Source organism: Salminus brasiliensis, chromosome 19 (genome assembly GCF_030463535.1).
Source record: "Salminus brasiliensis chromosome 19, fSalBra1.hap2, whole genome shotgun sequence".
NCBI lineage: Eukaryota > Metazoa > Chordata > Actinopteri > Characiformes > Bryconidae > Salminus > Salminus brasiliensis.
In genome coordinates this window covers 34,715,933-34,728,781 of record NC_132896.1, presented here as the reverse complement: position 1 = coordinate 34,728,781, position 12,849 = coordinate 34,715,933, and the positions used below count along the sequence as shown (strand labels likewise).

The 12,849-nt window shown below is 39.4% G+C and overlaps 2 protein-coding genes across 3 annotated transcripts; one reads left to right on the top strand and one right to left on the bottom strand.

The window, feature by feature from the left end:
* Nucleotides 1-1,660: 1,660 nt before the first annotated feature.
* grhpra (glyoxylate reductase/hydroxypyruvate reductase a) lies at nucleotides 1,661-9,830 on the top strand. Of its 2 annotated transcripts, none has more exons than XM_072663955.1 (9): nucleotides 1,661-1,897; nucleotides 3,347-3,477; nucleotides 4,852-4,924; nucleotides 5,406-5,522; nucleotides 5,642-5,730; nucleotides 6,412-6,513; nucleotides 6,655-6,790; nucleotides 6,931-7,061; nucleotides 8,307-9,830. In XM_072663955.1, the coding sequence occupies exons 1-9, from the start codon at nucleotides 1,815-1,817 to the stop codon at nucleotides 8,426-8,428; spliced, it is 984 nt and encodes a 327-aa protein (XP_072520056.1). In that variant the 5' UTR covers nucleotides 1,661-1,814; the 3' UTR covers nucleotides 8,429-9,830. The 2 variants fall into 2 exon arrangements, with proteins under 2 accessions (XP_072520056.1, XP_072520055.1); XM_072663954.1 differs by having other exon boundaries at nucleotides 1,661-2,008.
* A 416-nt stretch (nucleotides 9,831-10,246) lies between these two features.
* Nucleotides 10,247-12,663, bottom strand: tomm5 (translocase of outer mitochondrial membrane 5 homolog (yeast)). The gene is made up of 2 exons (XM_072663400.1): nucleotides 12,443-12,663; nucleotides 10,247-10,721 (listed from the first exon to the last, which is right to left on the bottom strand). The coding sequence occupies exons 1-2, from the start codon at nucleotides 12,561-12,563 to the stop codon at nucleotides 10,687-10,689; spliced, it is 156 nt and encodes a 51-aa protein (XP_072519501.1). The 5' UTR covers nucleotides 12,564-12,663; the 3' UTR covers nucleotides 10,247-10,686.
* Between the last annotated feature and the right edge of the window lie 186 nt (nucleotides 12,664-12,849).

Sequence of the window (12,849 nt, the reverse complement as noted above, 5' to 3'; positions counted from 1 at the left end):
TCGAGCCTCCGCACTGCGCTCTGCATCACCTGGGTGTTCCCCCTGACCCTGAAACTCCACACCTGCAGCGCGTGCAGCATGCAGATTCAGACAGGTAGCCTAACCGCGCTGATTTACATACTACTGTCTGTCTGCTGAACCTGACACCAGAGGATTGCTGTTATCAGTGCTGTCATATGAATCACATCCAATCACATCCAATCACATTCAATCACATTCAATCACATTCAATGAAATCAAATCTATATATATATATATATTTGATTTCATTGAATGTGATTGAATGTATATATGGGGTATATTTATATATATATTATAAAATCATATTATGATATAATTTACTGGACACTTAAAAATATTTAAAAGTCTGTCCAATTAAAGAACCTTTATGTATATGAGCATATGTCTGTGGCTTTGATTTGATTTCATAGAATTTGACTGGATGTGATTATATATATATATATATATATATATATATATATATATATATATATATATATATATATATATATACACATATAAGGGTATATTATAAATATTATATATGTTATAAAATTATATTATATAAAATAATATTATATTTAAAAAAAATTTAAGTCTGTCCTATTAAAGAACCTTTATGTATATGAGCATATGTCTGTGACTTTGATTTGATTTCATTCAATTTGATTGGATAAGATGTCCCTTGCTATATATATATATATATATATATATATATATATATATATATATATATATATATATATATATATATAAATGTGCTTTAATTGGATATCTTCAGCCTTTTAAAGGGGTCTATATATATATATATATATATATATATATATATATATATATATATATATATATATATATATATATATATTATAATATAGCAAGATTTCCCATCATTAAGCCCTGATTTACCACCAAACCAGGTGTTGATCTGAGGAGAACTCTAAATAATACTAGACTCCATGAGAGAGGAGAACTTTGGAGATGTTCTAATGATGAACACAGTGATGGAGAACCTCCACCACCTTCTGTAGGAGTGTTATTATTAGTGATTATTCTAATATCAGTGATTTACTTTTTTTAAAGTAAGTAAATAAACACAGCTTTTTAATTCTAATTTTCACAACAGACTAATTTTGTGTACATAACTGTGAATCTGCACCTGCGATGTTATTAGTTTTCTCTCAAAACCTACTCAACTATTTGCCATTTTAATCACAAAAACATACACGACTTAACTATTAGATGTAATATGAGTAAAATGTTCTGTATATTTTTAGAATCAGAATCTCTATGTTGCCAAGTATTACACATTTTACACATACAAGGAATTTTACTTGGTGAGAAACACACAGACTGTTAACAAGTATTGCACTGAGAGATAAAATACACTGAACAATAAATAAAATAAATAATAATACGTTTAAAAAGTACTAAAAGTAATAAAGAGCTGTAAAAAAAATCATATCAGATATAATTATATAAACATTTACAGAAATTGACCAGCTGTGTAAATAATCATAGTGCGAATTGTCTTTGATATTAAAATGAAAATAAAATGTTTGTTTAAACACTGAAATGCAAGCAGGAACCCCTCACACAGTAAAGGGTTAACTGCTCATACCCCTTACTGTACCACCGCTCTGCGCATGCGCAGTAAGGGTCCCCCAGCTCCACGCTGCAGCAGTGTAAACACAGCCGGTTAGCCCTGCTCCGTGTGCTTCTGTGGGGGGCTAAACCCACCTGTATCTCCGCGTAGATCAATATTCCAACTCCTAGACGTTCAGCTCCTTTCCTCCAGCAGCTCTACTGCCCGAAGCATGAGCGCACAGACACCCCTGAGAGTGTTCGTGACCAGGCGGCTTCCTCGGGAGGGGATGGAGCTCCTGCAGAGAGCAGCAATGTGCGCAGGTTTACCTGGAGCGGTGGAGAACCCGGTCAAAGCTCTGCTGGCTGCTGGAACTGCTCTTACAGAGTTTGCAGCCGGAGCAGCTGAGAGAGGTTTAATGACAAGGTCACTAACTGACTTCTCTGCCTGTTCTGTGGCTCCTGAGTCTGGAGCTGTGAGCCATGGCTGAGGAGTGTATGGGCTGAATGAGCTGAAGGACTCAAGAAGGTTTATTTCTTGTATGACCTTCATTTGGGTCCAGCCTTCAGTTCAGGCTGGTAGAGATAGTCACCACACAGGAGTAGCGTTAGCCGTTAGCCTTGTTTTTGTGTGCCAGCCATTTCCTTGTCAAATATAGGAAACGTGTCTTTAGGGCCTGCAGGGTGACCTGCAGTAACCCCTGAAGGCCTTCGAGCTCACTGAGAGTTAATGGAGCCTGAGCTTACCTTGCTCCTTACCCAGGTAGTTTGAAGTTTACCTGTAGTTTACCTGTAGTTTACCTGTTTGTTTTGGTATTATTCACTTACTGAGATCCCTGTTGGTTTCTTTAAAAGGTTGAAATATTACTAAATGTAAGTTTGACTGCATTTTATTAGATTATTTGAAATCTATTGCAGAACAGATGGCATCTAAATGGTGTTTTTATTTGTCTGCTTAATATTTGTTGGTACATAAAGCTAAACAATGGCATAGTAATCTCTTTATAAGGATAATTTAAAAGTATTTTAATTGTTTAAAGAATTTTAATTAATTTAGTTTTTAATGATTGATTTATTTCTCCAATTTATGATGCACTTATGACACCTGTGTGAGTTTAGATTTTAAAAAATGTGAATAAATTTTTACCCGACCCCCTTCTCCCCCAGCTTTGCTCCAGTAGACCATTCAAATCGGACAGATTTTTTGAGCAGGACAGATTTTCCACAGCTTCTTCTATCTGGATACACATTACATTAATATGTGAATATAGATCAGGTTTCTAGATTTGTAATTTGATTGATCATGATGTTTGTTTTTTTGTTGTTCAGGGCACAGAGCATTTGGCCGGAGTGAGTCAGTGGTGCTCGTTCACGTATTCTAGTGTCACTTTTTTTTGCAAGTGAGGGGGGCGTAGGTTAATTGGCTCAGAAATATATATTAAAAAGGAAGGAAGACGCTAAATAAATGTAATTTATTATTTATTATTATAATTATTATGAAGTACCATAATCTACAAGAAAAGACCAGTCCTGAATTTAAGTGCATATGATCAGCATGACTAGTTCCAGCCCTTCTCTGTTCATGCACCTGGCTCTTGTCTATTTGTGATCTATGATGTTAGATGTCTAAGTGCTCTGAGTGAAACCTCTCTTTGATGTCATACTTTGATATTGTAGTAAATTAACTAATGACAAATTAATCGATTGATTAAATAGAAGCCCGTGTCTAGATCTTCTGTAACCTCGCGTCTCCTCCTGTGTTCAGATGTACCGTGTCGGTATGGGACTCTGATGAGCCTGTTCCTCGAGCAGAGCTCCTCAAAGGTGTGGAAGGAGCTCATGGCCTTCTCTGCCTGCTCTCTGACCGGATCGACACTGAGGTTCTGGACGCAGCAGGTACTGTTCTCCGAACTTCACTGTGCGCTGCTCACTATGAGGTTTAACAGGGACCGAGGTTTGGCTGAACCTCCGGGCCTATCTGAGCTGCCCGTGTAGCCCACAGATAACAGCAATTCAGCAGGCATGCTGATCTGACCTTTACCGCTTGTAATCTGTACTGGGCTGAAAGAGGAAGAGGAAGTTGCACCAAGCACTATGACATGCCAAATGTTGCTTCCTCATTTAGTGCCTTTTGCTTGCTGGTGCCCAAATGCAGCACTTTCAGTGTTGGTTAGACTGAGCCATGGCTGTGACCTCACAAAGCAAGTAGCAAGTCAGGCGATAAGTAAAGAGGCGTAGAAGTGAAAGTCACCCAAATCCATACGATTGCATAACTGGATTCTATAATCTCCATAGAAAAGCACTGACCGATAGAACGGGATGAGCTGAGGCAGAGGCATGTGACCCTAAGGCTACCATGCCCGATGGCGAGCATGGGCTAGAGTGTTCCCTGGAATTAAGGATGCCTTATCAATACCTTTGGGATGGGTTGGAGAGCTAGAACTAATCATGACTGAGGAAACTTACCTGACTGATGCTCTTGTGAGATGGATGCAATCAAATCCTCTTCACAGCAATGTTCCCCGAAGCTGTTACTGCAGCAGGAGGACAGAACACCCATTAACTAGAAAAGAATGCAGCTAAAGTGGATTCTACTTCCAGGCAGTTGCTGGACTGTTGCTATGTGGCTGCTATGGTATTCCAGGTGGTTTCCATGATGTTGCTAAGTGGTTGCTATGATGTTGCTATGGTGTTACTCAGTGGTTGCTAGATGGTTGCTGTGGTTTTCCAGATGGGAGCTACAGTGTAAGTAGGTGGTCGCAATGGTTTCCCAGGTGATTGCTATGGTGTTGCTATGGTGTTACTCAGTGGTTGCTAGATGGTTGCTATGGTTTTCCAGATGGGAGCTATAGTGTAAGTAGGTGGTCGCAATGGTTTCCCAGGTGGTTGCTACGGTGTTGCTATGGTGTTACTTAGTGGTTGTTAGGTGGTTGCTGTGGTTTTCCAGGTGGGAGCTACAGTGTTAGTAGGCTGTCACAATGGTATCCCAGCTCGTTGCTATGGTGATGGTATGGAGTTGCTTAGTGGTTAAAGATGGTTGCCGTGGTTTTCCAGGTGGGTGCTACAGTGTTAGTAGGTGGTCGCAATGGTATTCCAGGTAGTTGATATGGTTTTGCTAACTGGTTGCTATGGTGTTGCTATGTATGCTCCTGCGTTTTCCTACCAGGCCTTCTCCTCGCCTCTAGGATAATCTTCTGTAAACAATCTAAATGAGCTTTACTGTAATTTCCCAATACTGTGATACAGCAGCCTGTGTTTCCTGTCATTTAGGCCCCAGCCTGAAAGTGATCAGCACTCTGTCTGTGGGATTTGACCACCTCGCCATTGATGAGATAAAGAAACGGTAAGTCTGCTGTAAAAGACTGTGATGCAAGTGGCTTAAGAAGATACACTGTGGGTCCAAAAGTTTGTGGACACCCCTTCTAATTAATGCATTCAGCTACTTTAAGTCGCACCCATTACTGACACAGATATAGCTTGTATAGACCCTGTAGAGAAGTACTGCCAATAGAATAGGACTCTCTGGAACAGATAAACATCATGACCCTATTGACACCATGCTGCCTAATGCCAGGCGTGGGCTAGAGAGGTATAAAGCCCCCCAGCATTGAGCTGTGGAGCAATGGGACTTTTGGGATGAGCTGGGGAGTTGGGATGATGAGGTGGGGTGGTGATCATCCAACATCCTGACCTCACCAATGCTTTTATTGCCAAATGCAATCAAATCCTCACAGCAATGCTCCTCCAAAATCTAATAGAACACCTTCTACCCTGGACAGTAGATTTTAAACTAACTCTGGCTCTTTTTATTTTATTTTTTTTAGAGGGATACGAGTGGGCTACACTCCAGATGTGCTGACTGATGCTACAGCCGAGTTGACTGTTGCTCTGCTGTTGGCTACCGCTCGACGTCTGCCTGAGGGAATACAGGAGGTCAAAAGGTCAGCCCCATACTGTACATATCAGTAAAAGCTGTTGGGACTAGTCTTAGTCACTTAGTTCACTTTTTTTAGACTAAATCTACCGGACTGAAATTGTGCTGGTTTGTGTTATCTCTCAGTGGCGGCTGGAGCACGTGGAAGCCGCTGTGGCTGTGTGGATATGGCCTTTCCGGCAGCACGGTTGGGGTGATTGGTCTGGGACGCATAGGTACACTCAACACACACACACACACTGATCCCCACTAAAGATTGATCATCTGATTGATAAAATAAAATAAATAAAAATTGGGATGTACACTATGTGTCCAAAAGTTTGTGGACACATCCATCTCCTGAGTTACATTTGAAATCAAGGGCAAAAATAGGGTTTGTTTCCCTCTACTCTTCTCCAAAGGTCTTCCACTAGATTTTGGAGCATTGCTTTGAGGATTTGATGGCATTCGCCAACAAAAGCATTATTTGGGTCAGGTATTGATAATGGATGATTAGATATAGATCAAAAATTGGGACTCAAACTTATCCCAGATCCCTTATCCCAGGAATTGGCTGGAGCTCCAGCACTCTAGAGATGTCAGTTCCACTGCTCCACAGCCCAGTGCTGCCGGGCATTGTACCCCTCTGCCATCTACCAGATGCCATTGGGCATGGTGACTTCAGGTGATTTGTTACAGTAGTAATAATAACTGGCTTCAGACTGACCCAGTCACTAAAGTGTTGGTGCCATAAGCCACTTGAGGCTGTGTATTAACACACACAGGTATGGGAGTTTCTTGCAGCGTCCTTCATTGCTTATTCATTTTATACTGTATAACTGCATACTGTTCAGAATACTATATGTATATCTTGTATTTGGCTGACAGATAAACTGACCAGTGATGTTTATTTCTAGGCCTGGCCATCGCACGGAGGCTGAAGCCATTTGGAGTGAAGAGGCTGCTTTACTCGGGACGGCAGCCCAAACCACAGGCCCAAGAAGTGGACGGAGAATACGGTGAGCAGGAGACGATTAATTGCTGGGTCACTTTCTTCAGAGCAGTGCTCCTTGAGCCGCCCGGTTATCTCTCTCTCTCTCTCTCTGTCTCACTCTCTCTCACTCTCTCCCTCTCTCTCTCTCTGTCTCACTCTCTCTCAGTGCCGTTGGACACGCTCCTGTGTGAGAGTGACTTTGTGGTGGTGTCCTGCGCTCTGACCCCTGACACTCAGGGACTGTGCAATAAGGCCTTTTTCAGCAAGATGAAGAACACCGCAGTCTTCATCAACACCAGCAGGTGTGTGTACACTCTGTACATACCGCATACGCAACACAAACGCCAGTCACACACTCGTACCATCGGTTCAGCCACAGTATGAGAGAGTATGTGAATTCCTGTTCAGTACGATCGACCGCATGTCCGTCTCTTTCCCTTAGAGGAGCTGTTGTGAATCAGGAGGACCTGTTTGAAGCCCTCTCTACAGGACTGATCGCTGCAGCCGGGCTTGATGTGACAACCCCAGAGCCACTGCCCACTGACCATCCCCTACTGACCCTCAAAAACTGTGGTGAGACGATGATCCTAATAAGCATATTCTGGCCTAAAGTTTGTGGACACCTGTTTTTTCAGGCTTTCAAGGGGATTAACAGGGAGGTTGTCCTCCTTTGCAGCAGAAACAGCCTCTACTTTTCTGGAAGTAAACTACATACATACATTCATTCAAACTCTGAAAAGGGTCTTCTTGTTTATCTTAATTGTGACTCCTCAGTGTCCTCGAGGCACGTCAAGGAGAGTTATCCACCTGGAAGTAGGTTAGTTATTGAAGCAACCTCACCTGCTCTATGCCAGGCATATTCGTGGCTTTGTTATTTATTAAACATGATTAGTTTCATTAATTTTTCCATAAATGTAATAAATTACTATTACTATTACTAAATTACTAATAACTATTGTAGACTTTTAAAGTATAGAGAAAAAGTCTTCAGTGAGGCCCAAAAAAGTCAGTTTCACTTACTGACTAGGGCTGGGCGATATGGTAAAAATACTATATCACAATATTTAAAGACTTTTTTCGAGATTCACAAAATTTATTGAAATCATCTGTAGCGACAAATTCTTATGAACTACTATTCAGATCCTCTCCTGTACTGAATACTCAACATCTGCTGCTCTTCATCTAATGAACCCAGTCTAATCACACTGTCAGTAATTAAACCTGCAGCTGATCAGTGTTTATTAAGCACTAACAGTCTCCTCTATATGCTTAGAAAAGCTTATTATTATCACAATAACAGAATTTATCACGATATGATAAAATATGATAAAATGGTCATATTGCCCAGCTCTATTACTCACTGACTGGCTGGCAGTTCTACCTTGTTCATGAGGTCCTGGGCCCTTCACATCTAAGCACTAGTAAATGTGAGGTCAACATATTAAGGCTCTGAGGGCAAGACTGGACTGTCCTTTACCAGACAGGGTCATATATCAGGGAATATATCAGAGGTCTTTTTAAGCCTCAGAACCTTTTTCAGAATAAAGAGCAGATATTCTGGTCCCACACTCCCCATTGTTGAAATGCCATTGACCATACTATGCAGCCAATGGCGGTCTGGCATAACTAGGCCACCTGGTTTCTCTTGTTGGCTCAGCTTCATACTGTAGTCCGTGTTCTAGATAACAGTGGTTTGTACACCGTGTCGGACACTGCATAAACAACTCTATACAGTTTGAGGAGAGTGTTAGCAGGATGCTAATTAGGGCAAGTATACTTAATTATCCACATTTGTGTGCGTTTCTCATGCTTTTGCAGTGGTTCTCCCTCACATTGGCAGTGCCACCTATTCCACACGTGGCATCATGGCTCAGCTGGCCGCTAACAACCTGCTGGCCGGCTTGACTGGAGATGCGATGCCCAGCGAACTGAAGATGTAGCGCCCCCTAGTGAGGCCTGATACGAGTACTAACACTCCTCCAGCCTCAGTCAGGTCAGACAGGCTGCAGAGTTTTAGGTACACTCCTTAATGAATTCATCTCACTATTGCTGTGGTACATCTGAGATTGTCATATCGAAGCTCATTTCTATTATTTAGAAAACATAATTCATAATTCAGACATTTAGTTATGTTATAACAATGAGTTTTTCATGATATCCTATAATTGAGATATTATAGACAATAGATCAGTATAACACAAAATTCCACAATAATGTTTTATCATAATTATGACTTGCCCATAATGACTTTTGACTATGCGTATGACTTAAAATCCATAATAAATTAATAGCTCATCGATATTCTCATATTACTTCCTTATAATACTCATCTCAAAATAGTAACTTCTCACTGAATGTTTCCCATGATTCTTATGACTTCATATCTTCTAATAATAAGAAAACTTGTAATTATGATTTCCTTTTTCAAATATTAACAGTATTTCTGTATTATGACTAGCTATCTCACTAAAATATCATTTCTCATTTCTTATATTTGACAGATTATTGCATGTCATTATTATGAGGGAGTCCCTCAGTATGAGGAGCTATTAATCATAGTTGAGGTTCTGTAATTAGATGTGAAGCCACACTTCTCAAATAATATCTCATAATTAAAAGACCCCGCTTATTTATTATTTTTATAGAACTGGGCTCCGATAATGTCAGTTTTTTGGATGTTTAACTCCTTAAGTGTAAAATATTGTCCTCAATGTTAATATTGCATTAAGATTTAGTGTCCTACTGTTTCACACTCTCTTGACATGATTAATGTGCCTTGTTGGTGTTTTCCCTAAGGTCCTTTAGGCCTTGAGCAGCAGAAGTGGGAACTCACTGATGATAATCCTGTATAATTATTTGAATGGTGCTAAAGAATGATCCCCATATGATACCGATTCAGACACTCCAGTGTTGAATTTACTCCAGATTTACTCTGTGTACCCCTGGGACACACTTCACACACTGATTGGGTTATTACAGCCTGGACACTTCAGTCCGTGGAGTTTACATAAACTATGATCTTACTCTCATTTCCTCTATTCCAGTTGAATCCTGTTAAACAAGGGGCTGGTTAGTATATTAGGAATGTATGAGTGACACTGTGCACTATTGATCATAAAAGTGTATTCAGGCATGGAATTATTAAAAAAAAAAATAATAATAAAATACCTGCTTTTTTTGTTTTGTTTTTGATGCCAGACATTCATTTTTGAATAATTGACTCTTTGAACAATTGATTAGTTTAAAATAGCCGGTTGGGATATAATTTTAGGCAGCTTTGATCTGAGGCAAGTGGGAAACTGCTCTTTGCCCCATTTTATTAAAGCTATATTCAATACTTCATTTTATTGTCGTCATTCATTTATTTATTTTTTATTTATTATATTTATTTTATTATTATTGCTGTTTATTAGCTTTTGCTGCCAAACTTTGTAGCACTTTTCCCTTAATCTCTTAACATTTTAGGTGTTAAAAGAAGTTTCACAAAAAATGTATTTGCAGAAGAACTGGATAGGGGGTCCACATGCATCCGAAGGCTGGCCCTAATTTTTCCATGGGCTGTTCACACTCCATGAACTTACTCCTGAAGCTCTCCTGGATTTGATTTGAGCTCTCCTGATTATACACTATATGTCCAAGGGTTTGTAGACAGCTGCTTACCCAGCATGTCCCCTGAAGTTAAGGGTATTAATTGGGAGTCTGACAGGAAGAATACAGCCTACAGCTTTAGTGACATTACAGCAGTGAAAGAACTCCAGTAATTCTGAGTATGTATTTATTTTATAACAAATAAAAAGATTTCTGATGATTGAACACTCAGCACATATAGGGCCAGTTTCACAAACCCTGATTAATCCTAAACCTTAATCACAATGAATTTCCAATGGCAATTCACCATTAACTCCACAAGACCAGGTTTAATCTGCGTCTGGGAAACCGGCCCCATACGGTTGAATGTTTAGTCCATGCCTAGTGCTCAACACAGAACGGTCCACAAAATCCTTGGTGACTCGGCTCATGGACTGGAAGGACGGCACTGCTGCAAAAACTTGGACTTAAAATAAAGTACATTCAGTTGCATCCAGAAAAGAAAAAAGCAAAACCGCCTAAAGATGACCGCCAGCTTCAAGGATGTGACCGGCGTCATTTAGGAGGCGCTCAAGTGTCCGGGTGATGAGCCACACCATGCAGAGTGTCCTCATATGCTGTCCAGCTTCTTCAAGACATAGGGCGCTAAAAAGAGAGAAAGATAGAGGGTCTTGGTCAGCTGCTTGCTTTTATGGTCTTATGATACGACCCGGTCCTCAGAGCTTTGGGCTACAAAATAACTGACAAATATGCAGCATAAATATCTACATACACCCCTTATATACAGTATTTAACATTTACTAATATGAAACATACTGTACTAAATACTAAATACTAGGGATGCACAGATATCGCCCTGAACCGATCCTTTCACTTTAATTGGTCGGTGTGAGACTGCACTAAATGTTCACATGTTTGATTACTGCTTGTATGTTTGACCAAGTTACTTATTTATTCTCAGGTTCAGCTGCTAGATTTTATTTTTAATTACTGTTTACACTAAATATTAAAAAATAAGATTGATTACTGTTTGTGTGTTTGACAAAGTAAAGCTACTTATTTACAGTTTGTCTTCAGTTTATTTAAAAAACAATTGATATTTATTTTAATATAAATCTTCCATACATATATATATATATATATATATATATATTTTTTTTTTTAATTAATTTTTTTTTTTTAATGCTGTGTCAAGGTCCTGCACAATCGTTTATTATTTTAGTGACAAATAAATAGCATTTAGTATATTTATATCTGTGTTAATTTGTGTTATTTTGTTTAATAAAAAGTTAGTAAAGTAATGTTTGCCTTAAGTCTTTCCCACATGGTGAGGTACACTGTTTATTAATTCACAAACAAACACAAACAGTGGTATTGGCTCAGTATGGGGATCGACCGACCAAATCTTATGTATTGGTGAAAAAGGTCGGATCGGTGCATCCCTACTAAATACACCATGCATATTTATTCTGTATGACTAAATATTCTACACTATATTTGTCAGTGTGTAAATACCTATCCCAGTACATTTGCACAAAATTCTAATATTTTATTTTCTATGTATCTAACCAGAAAAGGCATAACAGTAATTATATATATCATTTTTGTTTTGATGCCATTCTTTTTTTTTTTTTTTATAATAATAAAATTTTCAAACAGTTGATTAGTTTAAAAAAACCCTTCTTAGGCTACTTTGATTTATTAAAGTGAGAAACTGCTCTCTGGCCCATTTTATTAAAGAAGCTATATTCAATACTTTATTTTATTGTCATCATTAATTTTTTATCCTTTTTAAGTATTGCTGTTTATAAGCTTCAAAGTTGTAGCACTTTTCCCCTCTGTTATAAAATAAGTTATAGCAGATTTACAGAATTTCACAAAAAAGTAATACGCAGAAGAACTGGAGAGGGGTCCACATCTATCAGACCACTGGCCCTGACCTGGCCATGATCTTACTACAGAACTGAAAAGGCCGGATCGGTGCATCCCTACTAAATACACCATGCTTATTTATTCTGTAGTACTGTAAATAAATATTCTACACTATATATGTGTCAGTGTGTAAATACCTATCCCAGTATATATGCACAAAATCCTAATATTCTATTTTCTATGTATGTAATTAGAAAAGGCATAACAGTTATATTAGTTATATATTTATATATTAGAAATAAATAAAGAAATAAAGAAATCAGAAAAAAACGAGGCTGAATTTCGCTTCTTGTCTAACTCTCCGTTCCACCTTAAACGCCGCAGCAGACGCGTTCAACGCCGCACAGCCACCTACTGCAACTGCGGCCGCTTTTAAGGTGGACCGGGGAATTCGGCCAACACGCCAAATTCAGCAGAGGAACAGAGGCACTCACTGACTCTCAGCAGAGCCACGTAAATCAGGAAATTCCTCAGAGACGAGATCACATCCTCCCTCATCTTCTTCTTCATCTCCTCCGGATCCATCTTCGGCCCCAGTCCCTCGAGTTTGAACATGGTCGGTGCTGCTGTAGAGGTCAGAGGCGGTCCGGTCGGAGAAGATCGGCTCAGCAGGGCACCATGAACCGCGGAGAGAGGAACCACGTGTGCTCGGCAGGACCCCTATTGTTGACGTACGGCTTCAGGCTTCAGGCTTCAGGCCTGCTGTAAATAATTAATAAAAATAATAAAACACAACACAGATTAAATACATAACTACAGATATACACCAACACATACCTACAAATGCGGGACATGGGCTAGTTATAGTATAGTATACACGGAGGCAGCCTTACCCCCCACA